Consider the following 24,302-nt stretch of genomic DNA (forward strand, 5'->3'; position numbering starts at 1 on the left):
GTCTCTCTCGGTCGCTCATTAATCATGCAAGATCCATAGATAATGGATGGTGCTCGTGGTGTCTCTAGCCTTTCACTGCTTGCTGGCCAGACGGATCTGTTAACATGACCTATATACAGTGCATGTGCCGGCCATTGTCCCTTCATGCATCGCTGAACGTGATGTACAAAGTGGGTGTTTTGTTTGAAGTGTTGATTTAATTTTTTTGTACTATGTAATATAAATCACAACATATGGGGGTTGAAAGATGTATACAATCACTGATCATGTAATAATTATGGTCCTTATGCATATGTATGTATGCTTATGCAAAAATGTAAGTGTGTGGACCGATGATTAAAAACACATGTATAACCTGCATTAATGCTAGACAGTATGTATCGAGCATAACTGCATGCAGAGAGGTGGGTCTGATCATAATGGCCAGTCAGAGGTTAAAATAATCACATTTCCTGGATAACATGAAGCAGTCAGGTCAATAATGTATGTGCTCAGCCTTTCTCTTTTACACCGCATGGTTCAGGATGAGTACAGATAAAGTGTGAGCAATCAGAAATAAAGGTTTCCATTGTCCTCCCCTCAACAGATCCAGTCAATCTCACTATTGTCTGGAGTAAAGCCTCTTTGCTGTGCCATTTGGAGACATTAGGAGATGAAACGTGGTCCAAAATACCCACTCTGACCCAGTATTAGTGGGGTTTTTCAGAAAGTGTTTTCTACAAATGAAATGCATTTACATATGTAGTAATATATACAGCATATTAGTGCGCACGATTTATGCTGTTTTGTTTTTTTAGTGTAATGGAGCGGTGATTTTTGATGAAACCACACCTTTTAAATGCTTTAGTCCATTTGCTACAAAACCAACACATTAGCGGAAGCTATAAAAGACAGAATGGTTTAAGAGCACTTAGAGCACTCAATCAAAACTTTTACCATTGTATGTGAAACTGTAATGTTTCAGTCACCATCATCGTTCATGATGTAATCTGAAAAAGAGCTGTAGCTAGTTATTTGCTAGTTAAATTATGGTTATAGTTTGAATGAATGAATGAATAAATGAATATTTTATTTTGCACATATTTGTACAATATAACCACCAACAAAGCAAATGACCGAAGCAAATTATGAACAGAAAACGACCAAAATAAAAAAAGAAAATTTATCCTATTTGTTCAAAAAAAATACCTAAGACAAGTTTAGGGTTATTTACACATCTTAAAAGGAGTGGGAAGAAGTAAACACTTATTTGTAGATTAGATATTAACACCTCGGCACATTGATGTTCTAAGGATTAATTTGTTTTTATTTTTTTTTGCAGGTTGTTGAACTGTTACACAACTTTAATACTACATCTTCATTTTTCTTCAGTTAATTGTTCTGCACAATGAACTGAGTATTTTCTCCTCTAATCTTCTTTTTATCACTCAGATCCCTTAACTTTGCATTGGCTGAGCTCTGTACCCGTCTCTCTGTATTCTTTGTGGTTTGATGCATCTGTAAACACAGGGTTTTTCCCCGTCCTACACAGGTGAACTTCGTGGCATGTCAGCTGTTCGCCCTGCTGATGGCGGTCTGGTTCCGGCTCTACCTCCACCCCAGTAAGACCAGTCCTTTCGTCAGACATGTGGTGGCTACTCTGCTGGGTTTCTACTTGGCGCTCTTCTGTTTTGGCTGGTGAGTCACATCTCTGCATATCCCACAGTTCTCTCCTTGTCATTACTGCCCTGCTCTTATCCTTCTTTTTTTGTTTTTTTGTTGTTTTTTTTTACTTTTTTTATTATGTTACTGGGATTCTGGGTGTTTCCATATTTGATGCTATTTTAAACCTGGATTGTTTTAAAGGAAATACTCAAGGTTTTTTTCCTAATATGTCAGTGTGACCCATGGTTTTGTGTCGGCTTACCATTATCAGCAGTATGTGGACAACTTTCTCTAAACATCTGTATTTGGTTACTTTTACCATAAGTATTTCAGTGTTTTTTCTGACTTATTGTTTCTTTCTTAAATGTCTTCATTCTATTCTTGTCCAAAATCCAAGTTTTACTTTACTGCCGTCATCCTCGTCTCTCCTCTCGTTCCTGCCACTCCCTCAAAAGCCTTTCCCTTCCTCGTACTCCCTCGCCCCGTCCTCATTCTCCTCAACCTTGCCAAGGCAAATGGGTCGATCGGGCAGTAACTGATATCCAATTAGAAAGCTATTGCCCTGTAATAGACAACCCACTGTACCTCTGGCGAAGAGCCTCTCAGGGTGTGTATGTGTGGACGAGTGAACATAGGAAACATTAGCCAGACAGACAGACAGCTAGTGGGTAAATGCTAACCAGGTGAAATGTCAACTGGTCACGGAGTGTCACAGGGGGCTCTATCTGATCACCTCACTGACAGACAAACCGTGCACCTGATACAAGTGATGCATACTGCGGTTGGATGATCTCATTACTGATATAGTATTACCCCTGAGTCACAATAAGACTATCTTCTAGTAAAAGCGTAGCATGACAGTCGCACATTACAGTAAGTCCTCTAACACGGGGACTGATGTACAGTAAATAATTTATTAGCATCTTGCAGAAGGAATAATATAAATAAGTGGGCCTAATGTTTTCAGATGGCAGATGCATTTTCCGTGCAAAATACACCATTTATGTTCATGAAAGCCTCTTTCTCTAAATGGGCCAAAGGATCAATATGTGAAGTTTACTGAATGTCTGAGAACGTCTGACAGAAATGCGCTCTTGTAAGTAATACAACATTGGGGCCAATCTAATCCAGAATCAGATGCCAAAACTGACATCATTAACGTCCCAAATTCACAGAATGATCCATACTATGTAACTTGATATTTTAATGAATTATAAATATGTAATAATGTTGACCTAGACTGAACCATGACCTGCCATTTTATAACATTATATAAGAAAGCTGCAGCTAACTTAACATGTCCATAGTCTGCACATATTTTAGTTTCAAAACACTGAAAAGCAAGCCAGTAACACAGGCAGTATACGTTTCTGGAGAGTGGAAGTTGCATTATATAATCTAAAATTAAGCATCTTTAAAAGTATTATGTGATACAGCGCATTGTATAAGACAGCTCAAGACAGCAGACACTCACTGATGGATTCCAGAGACGGGTACAAGTGGTCAGTGTGTAGAGAAAAGGAGTGAAGCGTTCTTCAATTTCATTATATTCAATGATCATCTGCAGTAGAAAATATCGGATTCCAACTAGGGCTAAGGTATAGTTTGCCACCCAGGAAATGTATATCAGAGACTGCTGTAGTATGAGTATACAACCAAATGTCACAGTTTTTGTGGTTTTGGTATCTACAGATATCCAAATTCAATGACATCAGAACTGAAGGAGGTGTATCAGAGCATCTTTGAGTTTCATATAAAGTGTGTATTTTTCCCAACTACCAACTCAGCTATAGTTGTGGTTAATAACTGTTACTAAATGCTAAAGATAATCAAGTGTTTCTGTTACGCAAATGTTTAGTTTTAACCCTTTCATGCATGAATTACGAGAACCTCAATCAAGATTTCAAGAATCAAGAAGAGTGTTTTTATTCCTCTTTAGGCATGAAAAAAAACAATGTGATTGAATTTTTTTTTTTAATCAACCTGTTTTTCATGGAGTTACAAAAATGTCCACTCAGCTACACCATGAATTTTATTCTTGAAGCAAAGAAACATGTATTTAAAACCCAATATCATCAAGTGATATGAAAACAGTGAAATGAAACCATGTTTAATACAGGTAATCTGATGTTTTCTCACATTTTAACATATTCTAATACTAGTTATTACTCACTTCATGGAAATAATATGCAAAAAAGAAATATTAACAATTGATTTCCACTCAAGAACCAATCAAGAACAGCAAAGTTACAATAATGGTATGAATTGGAGTTTATGAGATGATGCATAAGTGTCCACTGTGTTGGTTGATATGGAACTAGAACAACAAAACCCATGAATATACAAGAGTAAAGCCGTAGAGTAACTGTCCACTGTAGTGACCACTATGCATGAAAGGGTTAATGTTGTATCGTGCATTGTGAGCTAGTGTTTAGTATTAACCCTTTATAGGGTACTCATAGAAATACTCTGAAATTCAAAATGTAGTGTGTTATTGGAGGACCTAACGAGACTTTATTACTTTTGTGAAATTTTTCTAAATTTCTTATTGTTACGTAGAAAATCAAGGTCAATGAAGTTACTTTTTTTGGTTCCTTCCCATAACTATAAAAAAATCCTAGAAGTGTATATATAAAAAATATTATATTTTTATTTATTTTTTATTTTTATTTATTCATTCCAACCTAAATGATTGGAAAGGAGCTGAATGAAGAAAACAAATAAAAGAATGAAGAAAACAAATACTAGATAAACACATGTAAAGTGAAAGGAACATGTATTTTAGAACATTAGAACATCATTTTTAGAACATTACAACAACATAAGTGCTGATACAGACACCTGTCAACATACTCATTATCACTTTGAACATCATTACTTAAGTTACCATATTTGGTTCCTTACCCGTAATTGGCCAAAAAAAAAAAAAAAATACAAGAAGTATATATTAAAAAAATACAAGAGAAACATATGTAAAGTGAAAGGAACATCACTTTTTTAGAACATTAGAACAACCTAAGTGCTAATACACACACCTGTCCACATCCACATTATCCCTTTGAACATCATTCCTTACATTAGTACCATTACCTCATGGTACCTAACAAAGCAGGTCCACCCACTGTTCGTGCAGAGGTGGACCTTACATACCCTGTAGACCACATTGGACCTGAGATTGTTGCCTGACTGTCATCATTGTAACTGTCTTGTAATGTGTGTGGAAATGACCAAAAATAGTCACTTGCCTGATAAAGGGTTAACTCTCCTATCAGCCCAAACTCTTGGCTTCACAATGGCTGTTGAAAAGTCAATGGGGAATGTCCCAGCGACGCAAATAAAACAAAAACCTGAAAGTGTTTGATAAGTTTTAACATTGCTAATCACCATCATACTTGTGGTTTTCCTTTTATGGGTCAGACTCTGTACCAACAGCTTTGGCCACTTCATTTTGCACATGTAATGCATGAATGCCTCTGTACACTCACTTGCATTTTCACACTTTCATTCACCTCTACAAGTACTAACACAAACACACACACACACATTAATTGAACTCTTGATTGCACAGATACAGAGCCATACGGTTTTGTCCCAGAGGCCGTTTGACTGCAGCCCTCCAGGAGCTTCCTCACAGATGTGCAGAGTTTTGGTTTATTTTAGGATGTATTCCCCCTCACTGCCATACACGCAAGCTCGTTTGTGTGTCACTAGAGAAAACAACTGTTGAACATATGAAACGGTTTCCCTGCGTTTCAATCAGCTACTATCTGCATTCCTATCCCCTTGTTATTTACTTGGGAGTTTGTTTAATTTGCTCAGTCCACGCTCCTGTGTTCCCTGCCAACCTCTGATGCCCTTTCCTCTTTGTTGACTCACTGCTAACACAATGTGGCATCTTTCCTCTCCTGGAGGGCTGGACGTCGAGAGCATCACATGCTGTGCCCTTCAAAAGCCCATCTGGTAGCTGCTGTTAGCGTTATATTGTTCACAGCTTTTTTAGGACAAGTATTTTGAATTGTATGGAGTTGTATCTGAGAAAAGTCAATGGAAGGCTATGATTACATGGACACAAATAAACTCCTGTGTGCAGCATGAAGGCGTGACAGTCACTTAAAAGCTCAGTGTAACGTTAGAGGTCACACTCCTGTCAGGCTGCATCCTATGACTGGACATGAACAGATTACAAAGGTCAATCCTCACATGGCTGCCGCTGCAACTGAGGTTTCACAATGGTGTAATGACAGTGGTACGTGACAACAAAGCAGGATGTTACTGGTCATACTGAGAATTAATGGAGTCTAATTCTGTCTTGTATAAAAAAAGGCACAACTATCCAAGAATGCTTTGTTATAAATCAACTAATAGACCAAGCACTGCAGAGACTAGGACCCTATATTACCCAGAATTCAACGCTCCATAGCATCTTTTGTTAAATCCTCCCTCTCTAGTTTAGGGCTCTATCATTGAAATTCCAGACTTGTAGTTTGTGACTTTGGCTTTCTCTTATAAAATGGTGTCTAAGCCTAGAGAGGCATCAGCTGATGAAAATAAGTGTAGCCACTTTTCTAATGGGTATCCAAAACTATCAAATCAAAGATGCTTTAACAGCAATAACATGTCTCATGTGATCCAAATCCTAATTTTGGTAATTTCATATCCAACTGTCTTCTCATAAAATGACTTTGCAGATGTATATTGTAGTAGCAGCTGTTGTCACTGCTCATCTTTGCAACTCTTTTCTACTTAAGGGCCCGGGTTTATTATGAGCACTTGACTTTTTCAGTGATTTTTCAGTGCACTTTTTTGTGCCTCTCCTCTGTAAACTCTCCTCACACTGTTTGACATGATTCTTGTGTTGGTGGTAAAAGAGGTTAGTGGCATTTGACTCTGTTTTGCAACGCTCTGCTGCATTCCCAAACCACATCCATGTGACAGAAGTAGCCACTGTTTCAGGCCTGAACTCGTTCTGACTTGGCTGGTCAGAGTCCTTGTCCTTGTTAAGAATTACCCATGTCTGTCACGTTCACTCTCCTCTATATTAGCTTCTCTTTCCGTCATGTGAATTTCCTCCCTGTGTATGTGACAGAAAGCTTTGTCCATGTGATGACAAATGTTGACAGAAATACTGATTTGTTACACAACAGTTCAGATTATAAAATGACACATTGTTCTATTGTCACATGATATATATCATCATGTTTCAGTCTTGGTTTGATTCCTGAAATATCACCTACTGATTTCTTTGCTTATGTTGTCTGTCCTTTCAGGTATTCTCTCCACTTCCTGGTCCAGAGTGGTTTATCTTATGGTGTGATGATATTTGCTGGACTGGAACACATGCACAAGTAAGAGAAAATGTGTAAAGACAAGCTGATGTAAGACAAAGAGGGAGATCTTGTCGGTTTCATTAGATAGATGGTCTTTTATTTAAAGTTGCAAATACAGATAAGTCTTATTTGCTTCTTCTTCATCTGTCTGTGTTTTTTCTGGGGTATGTAAGCCTGGTCTTGACTGCAAATTTCGCTGTCCTCAGGCTTTCATCTGCGACCACAGCTCATCAAGACAACTACACACTTACTCACACACACACACACACACACACACGCACGCTCATTGTCTCGGATGCTATTTTTACCAGAATTCAAGGTTATGAGTGCAGGTGTAAACAGTAAATGTTTCCCCAAGGGAGAGCTCTTTAAATAGATTCTAACTAAACATTAATCACACCACCAACTGCTTTCAGAAAAAGGGTAACCCAATGACACAATGATAATCACCGTAAAGAAGCTGGAATTGGAAATATTTGCTGATGGTTTAATTCAAATGTCATATTACATACTACCTGGAGGTTTAACCCTTTACAACACCATTACTGAGCTTCTGTTATGCTCTTCTTGCTCTTATCTAAGTAGCTATATAAGCAGTGTCCGCTCCTGTGAACAGGAGCTCTTTTGAAACTCAAAACTGTGACCATCACCATAGTCAAACCAACACACTTCCGCCGCATTTTTAGATAAAGTTCACCTTGTCCCTGACCTCAGAACAAAGGTCCAGCCCAGAGGCTAAGGCAAGAACACAGGCAGGGCATACTGACATAATATGTTTGCAAGAGGGCGGTAAAACCAAATGCAAAGTTCTGCCTAACAAATCCTGTATTGTTGTAGCGACAGGCTGAGACTCAACCCCAGGTTTAATCCTTAGCCTTTAGCCTTTGTGCCTTTGGGCTGCAAAGGGAATCATGGTGTCAGATATTTCAGGACACAGATGATCATTAACTTTGTCTTATTTTACAGCCCCCTTTAGATCCTATGTCCTGTTTTATCTGATCTTTTGCCTATGATGAGTTTACCATTTCTTTCAGTCAGTGTCTGTTTTACTTTCTTTGTTCGTCTTTTTCTCAATCATCTCTACCCTTTCTGTTTCAGCTGTTTTATTAGAGAGAAAAAATACAAATCAGAGAAAAAACATAATCAAAATGTTGCTGAGTTTGTGCACTTTACAATTGCATATTAGGGCTTTTGTGGGTAAAAATTCTACAGTAGAATTTTGAATCTACTGTAGAATCTACTGAATCATTGAAGTAATAAATTAATGAAAAAAACATAGATTTTCTCTGAGATGACAAAGCCAAACATTGCAAACACTTGACATTTATTGTCCAAGAAGGAAGTTTTCCTTGGACACACAATGCTGCTGCTGCTGCTGCTGCTGCTGCTGCTGCTTATTACCAAATAATACATAACTTTATGTTGATATGGGATTATTTACAATGTTGTGATAACACATGACTGCCCTAATGTTCCACTCTAGTACACATTCTCATAACAAATTTATAATCACTAGGATTCTTCTGTTTTCAACCACACTGCTGAGGAAAGATGCGTTTTTGTGTTTGCTCTTCAAGCGCTGGATACAGTTACAATGATAAATGCTAAATACTGCATTAGAGGAGATAAATAATATATACGTACAGTCTAATTAGATCATACAGTGCAGAAATACTCTGAGCCTCAGTATAATAAAAGTTAATAAAGTTAATATGAAAAGAACACAGTGTTTAAGTCTGTACATTGCTGTTAGATATTATGTTAAAGGTTGACTAGGTAAGTTTTGAGCGTGTTCAAGTGCATACAAGACGTTCGCATCTGTTTTGTAATGAGTTGACTTTAGCCAATGTTTTCTTTCTTTTTTTCCCTTAAGATTTTCCACATTGATGTAAAAACATACAATAACAGTGATATCGATGAAAATAAATAAGCAATAAGCAACAATAATTAAACCAAATAAAATAAAATATAAATGGCTGCCAAATATTTCAGAAGTTCTTTAGGTTTGTCCATCACCTAACTCATTTTAGGAATAAATATAAGGATTTTTGCAGAATAAAAATCCACATAGCATGGCCACGTCTAACAGGGGAAAATAGTTTCTTTTTTTGCTGGTTTGTATTTCTTAAAATAAATTACACTTGTCTGGTGGCGCTGATGGACAGTATCTTATAAAAATAGTGTCGACCTTTATTTCTTTTGGTGAAACAATATGCAAGTGGGCAAGCGACCCGTGGTCTTAAATGACTACATTCCATTAATACCATCTATTTTCAGTGACATTCTGTATATGTATTGGAAGGGAGGAGAGTGAAATGACTGAAATAGTCACCTAACAGCAGAACTATTCCAGCAGGCTACATCTTTCGAGCCAGATGATCACTGAGACGTTAGCGTAGAGGTGGTGTTAGCTAGTGTCAATACATAACCTGCTAGAAAAACTCAAAAACAAAACTCACAACAGCACATGAGGGTTTGTTTGTTTTGTTTTGTTTTACCATGAATTAGCATAATATCTCTAATTTGGCACAGTTAAACACAAATAAAGGAACATTTTACAAACAATGATGCAGTTACTTGCAAGGATAAGTTAACATAGTAAATTTAAGGCTAAAAGGGAATAAAAAAGCAGCTTCTTGAGGTTTGCCTGCATTAACAGCAACTACAAAAAGACATGCTTCAGGAATACACTCCTAAGACCCAGTGCAGTGTGGCAGGACCTCTGTTAGCCCCATTTGTTTTTCACTCTTAGACTCCCACTTAAACACAGAGCCTCTTGAGGATAGCGTACAGTGCAAGCAGAGTGACAGCTTTATGGAGTTGCTAAAAGCTTTTTTCTCTTCTGTGGGAACGGCTGTGAATGTGAATCTGGCTTACTGTGGCTTTAGAACGAGTAGAAGCGCTTTGTTCAGTGGTGGGCATCAGATGTCATACCATTTACTCTCATGCAGTTCCCGGTCTCTCACTCAGCAGCACTCTACAAAAGTTCACCTGTAGAATGTGGCAAGCAGATGGGAATGTTCCAGACATTTTTCTGCCTGTACTAGGTGTGAACATAGCGCTACCTACTGGACAGCAATGACGACAGACTAACCTCTGTCTGAACTGCTGTCTGAACATGTCAGAATCCCTTGTGAAAAAAATGTACTCCCTAACCTTAACCGTAACCCTCCACGGCAAGGTTGTTTGTGAGAATATCAATGATAAGGCAAAATTTTCATGGTATATAAATTTATATGACATTACTTGTATTGTAATTTAATAAATACAATAAATCCAGCTATGAAATGGTCTAAAATAATCATTCCATAGTTCATTACATTTGATTATTTTCTTACTTTATATATACACAGACATTATAAACAAAATCAACTACCTCATGATAGAAATTGTAAAATAAAATAAAAAAATAGACATAAAGCTCTCAATCTGGCATTTATTGTTAAAGTAATTAACGTGCAAATAGTAATCATTAGAGTCCAGCTTCAGTGCTAATGAAATGAAATTAAAATGTTCAAGTTTCTCTCATTTACCTGGAAAGACGTGCTGATTTACAAGTTCATGTCATCGCAACAAAACTTACAGATCTCTGCTTAAACACAAACTTCTACTTTCATTTAGAGTCAGAATTGGATTGCCATCAAATTGTGCACTTTGACTTGAGGAACTGATTAAACTTTGGTGGCCAAAGGACAGGGCCGTAGTGACCTCTCAGATCTAGCTCTACCTGCTAATAAATGAGAGAACTACATGAAGAGATTATTATGCAAAAATAAAACCTGCAGTTCTTGTTGGACTCAGTACTGTTATGAGGCCATACAGTTTTTTTTCTGTAATTCCCTTTTTGCAAGTTTTCACATGGAGAAACAAGTGGTGATGCAGACAGTTGAAGCCTCTCCTTCTAGTTATTTATTTAGCCTTGCCGTAGCATACTGAACCGATGGAAAGTTCCTCATCCTCTGTAAGCATTTAATCAAGTAAAAGTGTGCTTTCAGGCCTTTACTGTGTGTACGCAACCTCAAATAGCAAGGTCATGAAATGTCCTGCCAATTATTTATATCTTCCATTTCATTGCTTCATATGTGGTGGATCTGAAGCTGCTGTGTGGCTTCTTTTCCACATGCTTACCTGTCTACCAGTGTCCCACAGTGGGAGGCCAGCCCACTTTAATCCCAGGCTATATCCAGTGCCTTGAGTGGAAATGAAACAGCCCCCACTGAGCTGTGAATTACAAAACACAAATCATACGAGGATAATAACAGGATGCCTGGTGGGCTTACTGCAAATATAGCTCCTGCAGCACATGTAGCTCATATCCTCACAGCTGTGCACAGCCAGTGGAGAACGCTGATCTTGGCAAAAAAAAAAAAAAAAGGGGTTTTGCAAATGATTTGAACTGTTGGTAGAGTCAGAAAGTACTTAAACCTTCCAGCACTGCAGAAATCTCCATTTCTTGCCGCACAATGTTGTGTGGCTACCCGGTATTGTATTCTGTATCAAACTTTATTAAGTAGCAAAAGGAGCTGATTTCATGAAGCAAAAACCCGCCTCATTTTAAGCCTAAAATGTGTCCATATCGCACACAAATTTGTGTGGACACGAAGTGTAAACAAGGAAAAAGCCATGTTTGTTATGTGGTAAGTAAATTTCTTAATGAAAACATATCAATGTGGACTCGTTCTAATTTAGATATTAGATCTTTGTTACCATGGCAACAAGAGGTAGTTATACTAACCTGTGGTATTATCTGGCAAAACAGAGGGAAAAAGTAGGTCATAATTTGTTGTTTCTTGAGTGGCAAGAGACACATTTTTGGAAAGTATAGCAACTGTTGAATTACAAGGCAATGAGAAGACTCACTGACGTCATTGAAAGTTTTCCAGTGACTTTGGTATTTAATTGCCTTATATAAATATTTGAACTAATCGCAATTAGCATTTTGCAAGACCATGTTAATCATCTCCTTTCACTTGTACAATAATATCTTGATGTAACCAACCAAAATGCGTTATTTTATTATTTTCACTGTTTGAGATTAGTCATTCTTGTAACCAAATCATCTTGTTGCACACCCTTCATCTCAAATTGCTTAATTTATACTACCACTTGTCATTACCAATAATTTGTATGTGTATTTCATTAATAGATTTATATTTATCATATCTACCCTTTGCAATTTTTATTTACAAAACTCAAAAGACTAACAGAGACACATTTTTTTTTTGTGTGTTCAATTTTTGAGCCATGTTTTTTTAGATTGAAAAACTCTGAATTTATCCAGATATTATTTTATATTTATCCTACTTCAGATATCAGCCAATCAAGAATTAAAGATGTGCAAGAAATACCTGGAGTCTGACTATCTATTGGTTAGATCTAAGCCTTAGTCAACATCTATCCTTATGAAACTAACCCATGAATAACTAATCCCAACCAAAATTAAGGCTAATGCTGACACTACCCTTCTATGGGGCATATTTTACAGTGATACGTACTCCAACTACTGTCTTTCACCCCTAAACATATTATTTGAAAGAGCTAGGTAAGTCCTATGAAAGTGTATATCATTCAGAAACATGACATACATTAAACTGGTATTATCTGAGCCCTGCTGCAGGGATTGTTAAATAGAAACGTATAGTCTCTCATATGCACAATCTGCTGCAGAATGTGTGGACGGTGTGCAGTGTTATGTCTGTGGAAAACATGCCAAGTGTGCGTAGGATACAAGCAGAAATCTTTCAGCTCTTCAGAGGATGATATGATGATTATTCTATTGAAATACTTGGAGTTGTTTCATGTGATCGTACTGTAACTGTGTGTTCTTAAGGCATTGATTGGATGATTTCTTGGACTGCAGATACACTGGGCTCTCCTAGAATCTAGTGTCTTGCCTCCAACGCATCCTAGCTTTGACTGGCGTGTTGTATTCCTCCTCCGAGTGGCACAATCCTCTTATTGTCGGCAGCAGAGGAATGCCCTATCGCTCGCTCCAACTTGGGCTGACTCTGCAGCAGCTTTGTGCCACAGGCTTCAGTGCTGCTCTGTCTTTTGGTCTTCGGTTGAAAGGTTGAGTTGTCTTTTGTCTTTCTCTACTGACAGTGACACATTATCAGGCCCTCCTCTGGCCTTTTGTCCGGTTTGTGACCCTCTTCTTTTTTCCCATTGAGTGGCCCTCCGGCTCAGGCCTATGTTATTTGCACTGGTGTGGAAAAAAAGATCCTTTTTCTGCTATAGAGACAAGAACAAAGTGAAGTTATTTTTTTGTTCCCAGAAAAGAAAGGTTAAACCTCATATGCATCAACACACTTTGCCTGTAGTATTCTACATTGTGGTATAGATAGACAACCACTGATTAAATACACTCAGAAATGCCTCAGATAAATGTTTTTACACATGAATCAGCCGGCATATGTTCACAGCCATATTACTTTTTTTGTCCTATGTATTTAATCGGAAAGAATAAGATGGGTCTTTCAATATGTAGTATGTACTGAAGGTACACTAAAATTGAAATATTTTTCAAACATGTAAAGAAGAAGAAATAGAATCCACTACATTCTGGGAAAAAGAAACTATCAGTCACATGATGCCTTTATTTATTCCCACCCCTTCTCCATAAGTTAATTATTACTATTTATCCAACCTCCTCCTCCTCCTCCTCCTCCTTCTTCTTCTTCTTCTTCTTGTTATTATTATTATTATTATTATTATTATTATTATTATTATTATTATTATTATTATTATTATTATTATTATTATTATTTATTATCATCATACCCAAGTTTAAAGTGAAGATAAAGACAAATAAGCATACAATAATTTGTAAAATTTAAATTAAAACTACAGAACATAAAATATCTTCTTCATATTTCCACGGTTTATAACAATATATTTCCTATTTTCTATTGGTCTCTTCAATCTGTTAACACAATCTAATCTATAATCTAAAACTCTTCATCTAGGTTTTAACTCCTGTCTTGATAAATGTACTACACCTTTCTTTTACTTGCTGCTCTGAAGTTTGTCATGTTTATTCATGCTGGTTCAGTGTGGTATGACATGATTATATTAATGGAACATCTTCTAGAAATATACTGTACACTATACTGTGAGCCATGATTGTTCAGGCAAAGCCATTTTCAATGTGTCAATATGGCCATAAATTGTTGCTTTCAATTTATTTAGAATGGATTGTTTGTAAATTACCTGTATTTTAATTGCATATATAGTTTTATATTTTATTTTGGTAGGTTTTCTTTTTGTATTTTATAACTAGATAGACATTATATAGCTCATATCCACTACGCTGAATAATTCCTCTATGTTGTGAAAACACTATAATGACTGTATATGTATTAAATTAGTTCCTTGACCCTTCAAACATCCTCCCAGGATTTGGATTCATGTGTCATATTTGTTTTGAAGTTACTTTGGGAGAAGTGGATGTGATTTCAGTGCCAGTAGTGCCACCTCTGTGATCAGAGTATGACAAGTCTTATACGGGGAAAAAAATACATGAATGCCTTTGACTGCACATATCAAATCTGAAGTTATGTTTAAGACGTAGGTTGGGAACAGTCATCATGGAACATAGCAGATTTAGAAATGAAATGAAAATATTGTCTTCCTCCTTGATCAGCTTTCAGATGAGATACTAACCGTGTTGAAAAGACACTGTTATGGCGCATGTGTGTAATTTTCAGAGCAACAGCCAACTTCATTCCTGAGAAAATGAGAAAAATGTCAAAGTGGCCTATCTCCCAAATGGTGAAGAATGCTATAAAAATTCTAGTGTCTAGACAAAAGGAGGACCAAGATATGAGTCAGACACACAATACCTTCTGTAAAATTCTGTAAAAAGTCAAACTGTGCAGTAGTTTTTAAATGTTAGGGGTATGAACGGACAGAAAGACCTAGCTAATGTTATGGACAAGTTACAATTTTTATCTATTGTTTTCTAGCTACAACAAAACATGACTCAAAAATACTTTAATAAAACTATATCCTTACAACTGGAGAAACGCATTCACAATTAACATTTTGCAAGAAGTGAACAGGTTGCATTTTTAATTTTTGTTGAGCTAGAAAGATCTCCAGAGGCATAATGCTGATTTTGCAATTAAGGCATAGCAAGATACTTCATGATGTATGTGTCTGTTCTCATCATTGTAATGTATTCTTCCTCCTTTGCTTTCCTGTAGGTACTGCTTCATCGTGACACTTGGTTATCTCATCCTCTGTCAGATCACACGAGTCTACGTGTTTGACTATGGCATGTACTCTGCAGATTTCACAGGGTAAGCAACACAGACACCAGAGAGTGTAAATATAGTATTTTTGTTTCTTACACTCATTTAAAAAAACAACATGTCTCAGACTTCATTCTGAATGTAAAGCGTGTGAAGCACAGGAGCTATGAAAGCTAAATAAAGCTAAAAATAAATTGGAGAACAAGAGTCATGGGAGTGTCGGGAATGACTCAACCAAGTTACACAGAAACAAGAGCGTGTCACACTGCTCATCTGTGTCTGCAGGAGGATGTCGATAGGGACCGCAGTTCCTTGTGGATGGTTCCCACTTCTCCAGACTGTCTGACAATGCGAGCAGACAGCCTGCACTCCCAGCAGGGTGGTGGTGGTGGCTAGTTGCTAAGCAACGCAATGCAAACCCATACTGCCTGAGCGAGGGCAGAGACTTCACTCTTTCAACTACCTTGTCTTCCCATCTCTTTGTTTTTCCTGAAAATGCCAAAGTCTCATGTTTTTCAAAATGTCAGTGCAGCTGTATAGTCTGTGAGCCATGCTCTTAGAAGGCCAGGACCTGTTTCTTTCAACCAAGTCTAAAAAAAGAAAAAATATCACCATATTCCTATGGATGTGCTTTTTTCACTTAATGCAGTTTCATACTGTGTGTTAAATTAACAATGAGATTATGCTTGCTGCTGAAATCCAACAAGATATTTGTATGTGTATGGTGAGGAATATTAAAGCACTTGAGTACAAACTGCATGATAAGGGAATAGTAGTAGCACTGATTCTTTGACTAGATCTAAAAATAGCTAGAGGGAGTTTAAAGAAACCTGCAGTTTTACAAATAAAAAAAATTCTCATTGTGAATTTACTGCTGCAGAAAATCATTTACATCATACCACCACCAACTTCCCAAATCCCTGGTATATACTGTGCAGTAATGCTGGTTAAATAAATGAAGGATAAATTAAATGTTATGTAAAGCCCCGTCCACATGGGACGAGTCTAACCTGGGGACATGCAGTGATTTGGAAATTAACCTCTCATGTGTTTCATGTAGCACGTTCACATTTCCCACTTGAATTTACTGACATAATCCTTGGTTCTGATGTCAAGGCTCACCCCTTACAGATCACTGTTCAGAGACACAAAAGTGTTCCTTACTCAGGGTTCCCGCAGGGTCTTAAAAAGTCGTAAGTCTTGAATTTACAAATCTGCATTTAATACCTTGAAAAACTCTTAATAAGGTATTAAATTTGATATGGTAGCTCTTAAATTGTGTTGCCATAAACTGCCATAAATGTGTTTAAATGTGTCTGGGAAATGGTCAAGTACAAAGAAAGTAACATTAGTCGACTCAGTTCCACCCGTTCCAACCTGTCAATTTATACTGAAATTAGGAACTAGTTATCAATAACTTTGCAGCCCCCGGTGAGAAATGACATGGAACGGTGGGAATCAAAGCATTGGAATAAATAAATACATTTTCCTAAATTCTAGGAGTCACAGATTTTTGCCAGTATGGCCATGAAATAGGTATTAAATTCTTTTCTTCTTAAAAAGGTCTTAAAAAGTCTTAAATTTTACTTGTAGAAACCTGTAGGAACCCTGTTACTGTGTGCTGTCGCGTGTTGTCCTTCTCACCAGCTTTTGGAATTTCACTGGTCTGAAGGATTCAAGTTTGCTCTTTCAGTAAATGTGTTATACAGCACAAAAAAAATCATCTCCTACCGGGGGAAAAACCTCTGATCTTGACTAAATCTGGCAGATTCAAAATCTGAAATCAGACTTTCTCCAGTAGACTTTTGTGTCATAAAAGTCTTGCAAATTTTTATTGCATAGTCACAATCTAAAGAATATATGTGCTAATTGATCAAGTTTATTTATAGACATGAACATTGAACCCAGTGAAGACTAAATCTCATAATTAGAGTCCATTAATTTGGCTCAGAATTGATCAAAATGTCCCTGACACTGTCTCTTTTGTTTGGGGGTTGTGACGGTTTCCTGCTGTAGAACCAAATGCAGTCGGCACCGCAGTACCTGGTTCATATTTCAGAAATATTAGGATGAATATTCTGCTCTATTTACACAATTAAAACTCAGTCTCACTTCGAGAACTAACTAAAACACTGGCATGTTGTGCTAATAATGGCTGATTACAATCCTGACATGCTGGAAAATTCTGCTTTCAGACTTGGAATCGGCGTCCTTGATTTTCTCCTGGTAGCAAAATCATTAGTTGCTTTTCCATTTGACATATGCGCAAAACTTTATGGTATTTACTAAATGTTGAAAAAACAGAAATGCGTAATGCCAATTTTTCCATTAAATCCCAAGTGCAATGATTTGTTTATTATTATCGCGAGATGACACAAGAAGTAATTCCATAAACATGATGCCGAACGTAAATATCCTGTTGATTTACAGATATAGTCATTATTATTATTATATATTACCCCTCTGTCTCGTACTAAATTAAAAAAGATTTGGTTTCCTGGTGTGTCCATACATACTACTCCATGTTCTTTTAAAACTCTTCTTCGCTTGTTGTAACGTTCATCAACATCCTTTTTTTTTTTTTTTTTATCATGTGACTCTAGTTGTGGAAAAAGGTCTTTCCATTGCAGTTTTGTGTGATATACCGTTTGCACCACGCCTGAAAAACCACCTCTTGCCAGCGCAAAAACTCGAAAAATGAGTTTTGGTGAAATTGTTGTTTTTTGATTAGGCAAATTTTTATGTACAAGTTACATTCGTACAATTTGAAGGTCAGTGGAAAAGCGACTAATTTTAAATATCATGACATGAGCCTCTTGAATTTGCACCACAACACTTTTTAGACTTTCAGTATTCATTGTTCCATTATCAGATGTAGCTGAAATAACTATATACATAGGAAACAAAAATGTTGTGAATCACTCCAAGTCACAGAGATGTTGTTAAACACTGATGTTATCACAGGATCTCTGTAATCGCTAAAAAAAGGCTAAGTAATTTGTGGTGGAATTAATAAAGACATGGCAGAGTCACACAAGATTAACATCACTGATGACCTCTGCAATCTTTCCAAATTATCAGAGGTCCACAGGTAATACTAGTCTCATGAAAATAGGGCTTAAAGATGTTATTTGTTTCAACAAACCAGTAAGAAGGTTCTTGATATTAACGGAGCTCTTTCTCCTTTAGGCCCATGATGGTTATAACACAGAAGATTACCAGCTTGGCATTTGAGATACACGATGGTAAGACATGCATTGAAGTGTCTCTGAGGTGTGTGTGTTTGTGTGTGTGTGTCTTTGCAGTATTGCATGCATTCCTTGTGCTAAAAAAAAAAAAAAAAAGTGTCAGACGTGACAGAAGTGAAAATGTCACGTCATTCCTCAGTGGACTTTAAAAACACATCACATGGCCACTTTTCCAAGCCTGTAGTTGCCTCTGACAGTGGACTATTGAACCAGAAAGAGACAAAAATCACTGTTATATAAGGAAGAAATGGTGACCAGTCATGCACCGTCAACAGCTGACTTTACACTGAAGCTGGATTTTGAGCAGTGAGCATTTTGGTGAAACTATTTAACCCTCTGACACCATTTGGAGCCATTTTTGACATTTCTTGCAAATTTCAGAAGTCTTAATGGTCAAAAACATGATGTTGTTTTAACGCTAATGCAGGGGTCGGCAACCCGCGGCTCCGGAGCCGCATGTGGCTCTTTCATCCTTATGTTGCGGCTCTGCGTGGCTTGGGAAAATAAATTATAAATGTTCGATTGAAGTGTATGTTATTTGTCTCAAAAACGTGTATCATGTCTTCTTAGTAAGTCAAAGTTTTTAACTTCTTTCTTCAGACCTTGTGCAATTTCGGTGATCAGCATTCGCTTTCTTCAGAGACGTTTGACAGCACTTGACGTGTCAGCCGGCAGCTGGCATGCGCGGAATGCCCTGCGACACCAAAACTGCACAATATCTGAACAAAGTATTTTATTTGTGTTTGTTCGTTTGTTTAATTGTAGTTGTAAATTGTAAGATTATTGTGATCTCGAAATATTAAAATAAAATTATACATATATATATATATATATATATATATATATATATATATATATATATATATATATATATATTATTTTTTGTTGCTCAAAATATGCGTCACACTCTCCGACAGCCCGCCAAAACGCCGTACATTTATCGAGACTTTCAACCCCAGGTAGGCCAAGTATGGAGAAATCTAAGAAAAGAAAAATATCTGAAGAAAATAGAACATTTAATGATGCCAGGTGCCATGGCACGACCAAGGTGCCGCGGCACCTCGGGGCCAACGCTAGGTGCCGTGGCACTGCAGTACTACAGCTCAGTGCCAGGTGCCGTGGCACTGCGGTACCAGGGCTCGGTGCCGGGTGCCGTTGCACCACAGTGCCACTGCTCGGTGTCAGGTGCCATGGCACCGCGGTGCCACAACTGGGTTCCACCGGTGCCGCGGCACTACCGGCACCTCGAGCCAAGGCACCACTGTGGTGCCACGGCACCTGTCACTGAGCCATGGTACGGCGGTGCAACGGCACCTAGCATTGGCCCCGAGGTGCGCCGCGGCGGCACCAAGCCGTGGTACCAGTAAAATCATTGTATAAGCCGTGTCGGAGTATAAGCCGCAGTGTTTAAAGTGTGGGAAAAAAGTAGCGGCATATAGTCCGGAATTTACGGTATATATAGGCTAACATCTTCATTTCAGATGTCAAAAAGTGTTTGCGGCTCCCAGTGTTGTCTTTTCCGTGGAAACCGGGTCGAAATGGCTCTTTGAATGTTAAAGGTTGCCGACCCCTGCACTAATGGAATGGAAAACTTCCAAATATTAATGTTTTTGACCAAAGCTGAAAATTTTATTTACAGCGTACCACATTTTACATACACTTTTACATTTAAATACCAGAATTGACACATAGGTTTCCATTCAGACTTCATTTTTTGGATCTGCTTTAATCTACGCATTCATACAGTGCGATACTTATAACCACCTTCTCATTGTGAGCTTCTGGGTTGAAAATTAAATCACTGGATTTTTACATGAATTTCCATGTCTGACCCCCAGAGACACCCAGGGGTCTTTTATATAGTTTTATATTTTTCTGATTATTACATGACAATTAAATGCAAAATTACAACTTTAATGGTCTGAATGTGTTGGTATTGAGTCAGAGGAGTGGCATGAATGTGTTTGAGGTAGTATTTTGTGTGTGTGTTTGATTTTTGTGTATGTGAAAAACGCAATAATGCATCAAAATCAGTGTTGCTTTAAAATATTGGCATATACCAGGCTCTTATAACTTTAACACAAATAATCCTCTTTGCACTTTATTTTTTGGAAAATATTTGGCAAGTATTTTGTATTTTTCTCATTGAAATAGGGGGCGCTTTCACAACAAAAATGGGTTAAAATCGTGAACAAGACTTAAAGGATCAATAAAGAATGTTATTGTTCTCGTCAGGAGAGAGGGTGATAAAAAGATTTGAGCCTTGAAAGTAAAAGAAAATTAATGTATTACATTTTTATGGCACTTTTTTAGGGTGTGTAACTCTTTTTGACCTTTTTTTTGTGTGTGCCGGAGGGCTAAGTCTAAATGTCTATTGAGTAGCGATGTACTGGGCTCTTTAAGGCCGACCAGCTTCACTGCATGAGGTCCAGTCTGTCTTCCACCAACTGACCTGGATTTGACACAGTCAGCTTTTTGAAACAAACTGCTGCTAAAACTGGAACACCACATGTGCTAATGGGTAATAAATAAATAGAGAGGCTCAACACCGAGGTTAAAATAAACAAGTGAGGAGAGGCTTCGGCAGCTCCAGAATGAATCCAGCTTTGTTTTAGCCACTTTAAATCTCCTAAAAATACACAGATATCAACAGAAATCCATCACAGTTCCATTTGATTGGGTTCAGGGGGTTAACCCTTAAAGACCTTGAACTTTTTTGTGGAGACTTCCACATGAATTTGTCTGTATATTTAACTTTTCCTTTTTATTTAATATTGTCCTCTGCATTTTGCATTTTTCATTGCAAACCAGGTCTTTTCCTGTATTTAATTTACTCATCATGTAAATGTTCATAAAAGCTGAGGGTAAATTCAGAAGTTATTATATCTTCCAGAGACCCAGTCAAAGTTTTGGCTTTTTTACATCAAATAACTGCCTTGATTGGAAATGGCATAATACAACAGTTTTTTCAGATACATTTTTGCCTCTTAATTTTTGTTTGGATTGTCCTTTACAGTGGACGGTGTTTTTTTTAATTTTTTTTTTAAGTAAAGCTGTGAAAGTCTTGTCCCTTACAGAGGACAAAATACATTGTTGGGTCTCAGGAGGATATCAACACAGAGAAAGTGACTTTTTCAGCTAAACTAAACATAAAAACAAGCGTCTACAACCCCTATCATTTGTCAAACGACATGGGTTTTGCTGGTGAGTCAGTGTTGTGGAAAGTGACTGTTTCCATGTTCACTACAGAGCCTCTGAACATCCAAATGGGTCATATCTGATGACCTTGAAAAGATGAGAAATAGTATTTTGCTTGAATTATTTACTTGTTTTGATGGGATCGGTGGTTCAACAGTTATTGAACATTTTAGATCAGTAGATGCTGGTGATTGTTTTGGACTTTGAGGGTTAAGTTATGAGCCTGGAGGAGCATCAGATTTTAACTGAACCAGGATGAGCTGTTTTTCTCGACCTTACACACACCCCATTATGTCAGAGCTGGCCATGAGTGTTATACAGACTAATGACTTGCATATCCACAAGCAGCTCTTTTGTAAGTATTCATTAACAATGAAAGGGGCGATTTTTTTAATAACAAACTGAACAAATGCAGCGCTTTCTCCTTAATCTTTTCAGCAACTATAAATATTAAGAGTCTGCCTAATGTGCGGTGTCTCTGCTTAGTTTATCCAGCTGTTCTTGCTGAGAAATATTTCGTGATGGGTGACGTTTTGAACCAGGTTATGTACACAGAGGTGACATGTCAGTTGCATCAGTTGTTTGGGTTTATTTACACTTCAGGATGACACACAGATCTGAGCCGGTGTGTTCTTTTGCCAGTTATCTGTGGTTTGGAATCCCTGCAACCCTCGGGAGTCTGTTTAACAAGTGTATACATGTGTATTCTACAGCATTATCCTGTTATGCAAGCATGAATCAAATGTTTTTCTGTTTGACAAATCTCTCTGTCTGTTTATAGGTTTGACCAAACCGGAAGGGCAACTGAGTCCCGGTCAGAAATACCTAGCAATCAGGTATGTGACTCAGGTATGTTTTTACACTGCAAAAAATAATGAATTTTTCTACAGTACTGTGCAAAAGTCCACCAGACCACTGTTAATATTGTGGTTTTGCAGGGTTATAATGAGCATATGTTTTTGTTTCTCAGTTTCTTTATTCAGATTAAACAAGAGAATATTAAAAACATGCAGAAGTTACTGTGTACCATGACCTCTGTTTGCAGTTGGAATTCTCTTAGTTTGACAATCTTGAAGTTTTTTAAAGATGTCATATATGCTTACTTTGTTAGACCCGGTTTGTCTTATTTTTTTCTGTCCAAATGATTTCATGTGGCCATCTCCTATGTTTTTATTGCTCTTATAACATATTTGTTATATATTCATTTTGTATATTCATTTGTTTTATTGTATATTCATTTGTGTTTTAATGCAGAAATTGAGAAATACAAAGGTGCATTCATTACAGCCTTGCTAAAACAACAAACCTAGTTGTTGTTTAAGACTTTTGCACAGTACTGTAAATATAACAAATAAATTCTTGAGAAAATACAGTATAGATATACATAGTATATACAGGATATATACAGTTCATAAGAAGATGTAAACTAAAAACAGTTTATCTACCAGTGCATTAAGTTATTACTCTTAAAAAAACAAACAAACATTAAAGTAAAAAGAAATATCTATGCTTTAGAAAAGTGAGAAACATCTTGAAATAAGTGATTAATAAATTAATGAATAAATAAGTTTTTAAGTCCCTTCTGTCAACAGCAGGAGACAGAAAAGTTCATTGTTTACAGTAAATGTGTGTCATTGCATCATCAAGATTTTTTCCCCTTGAAGTTGAAACTCAGACAGCCAGTAAAAATATCACTGTGTTATAATCCACAGGCACCATCAGGCAGTAGTTGACATTATGATTCACAATTGAGCAAAATAACAGCCACAATAAAACCTCTTTTTCTGCAGTAAAGATTCATACATAAGGTAACTACGTATCAACGAATGGCAAACCTAGAGAACATGATAACATAACACAATATAGAAATGTAGGAAAAATAGTTACTCTTGTATCTCAGTAAATATTTATCTTTAAAATAGACCTGAAGTGCTTCCAAACTTGCTTCATAACATTAGTCTACATTTTGTTTGAATTTTTAGCCCCTCTGTCCTGTTTTTAGGGACCAGTTTCATAGAAGCACCCAGATAGCTTTTGTAAATCAAATATATTCAAACCTATCCTGTCAATTTTTGTTGGATTGTTTTTTTCTCGCTTAATTTGCTTGAAAATATTATAAAACCAGAGCTACAACCTGCTCTACCTACCCAAGCACAATGATTCTTAATTCAAACGTTGACGTCATCAACTTTTCTGTCTTAAAATGAGACATTAAATGAGATTAGGCACACAAAATTAACCTTGTCAACAATTACCTATTGAAGTTTATTGCTTTTTGAGAAATTTGCTTGTAAAAAACAAACAAGAAAAACAGGGTAGATAATAGCTATGTATGTGGTAGACTTTTATTCTGCTTTGAATATAAGCTTTAGAAAACTTTGTTTCTGATGAATCACTATTATCTTCTCAGCTACAAAAATAAATGTGTGCCTATAAAGAATAACCTTGATGATTCCATCACACCAAAAAAAATGTAATTAGTCATCGTATTGGGTAAGGTTTGGAAGGAATGTGTCGAGTTGATACTGCTGATATCTTTGATTTATTACTGCTTTGTAAATAAAGGTGTTGATGTTGACACATCACCAGCATTTGGACCAATTACGTGATTTAACTCTTAGGTGTAACGTGCA

At 37.0% G+C, this 24,302-nt stretch overlaps 1 protein-coding gene across 1 annotated transcript in view; it reads left to right on the plus strand.

Annotated features, from left to right (window-relative positions):
- Positions 1-24,302, plus strand: part of mboat2a (membrane bound O-acyltransferase domain containing 2a) — a 64,456-nt gene that overhangs the window by 26,094 nt on the left and 14,060 nt on the right. Inside the window, exons 2-6 of the mRNA XM_030127598.1 lie at positions 1,532-1,677; positions 6,912-6,989; positions 15,176-15,271; positions 18,413-18,468; positions 22,451-22,505. Of these exons, the coding sequence (XP_029983458.1) occupies positions 1,532-1,677; positions 6,912-6,989; positions 15,176-15,271; positions 18,413-18,468; positions 22,451-22,505 (431 nt within the window). The remainder of the gene's footprint in view (positions 1-1,531; positions 1,678-6,911; positions 6,990-15,175; positions 15,272-18,412; positions 18,469-22,450; positions 22,506-24,302) is intronic.

Source organism: Sphaeramia orbicularis, chromosome 22, assembly GCF_902148855.1.
Source record: "Sphaeramia orbicularis chromosome 22, fSphaOr1.1, whole genome shotgun sequence".
Taxonomy (NCBI): domain Eukaryota; kingdom Metazoa; phylum Chordata; class Actinopteri; order Kurtiformes; family Apogonidae; genus Sphaeramia; species Sphaeramia orbicularis.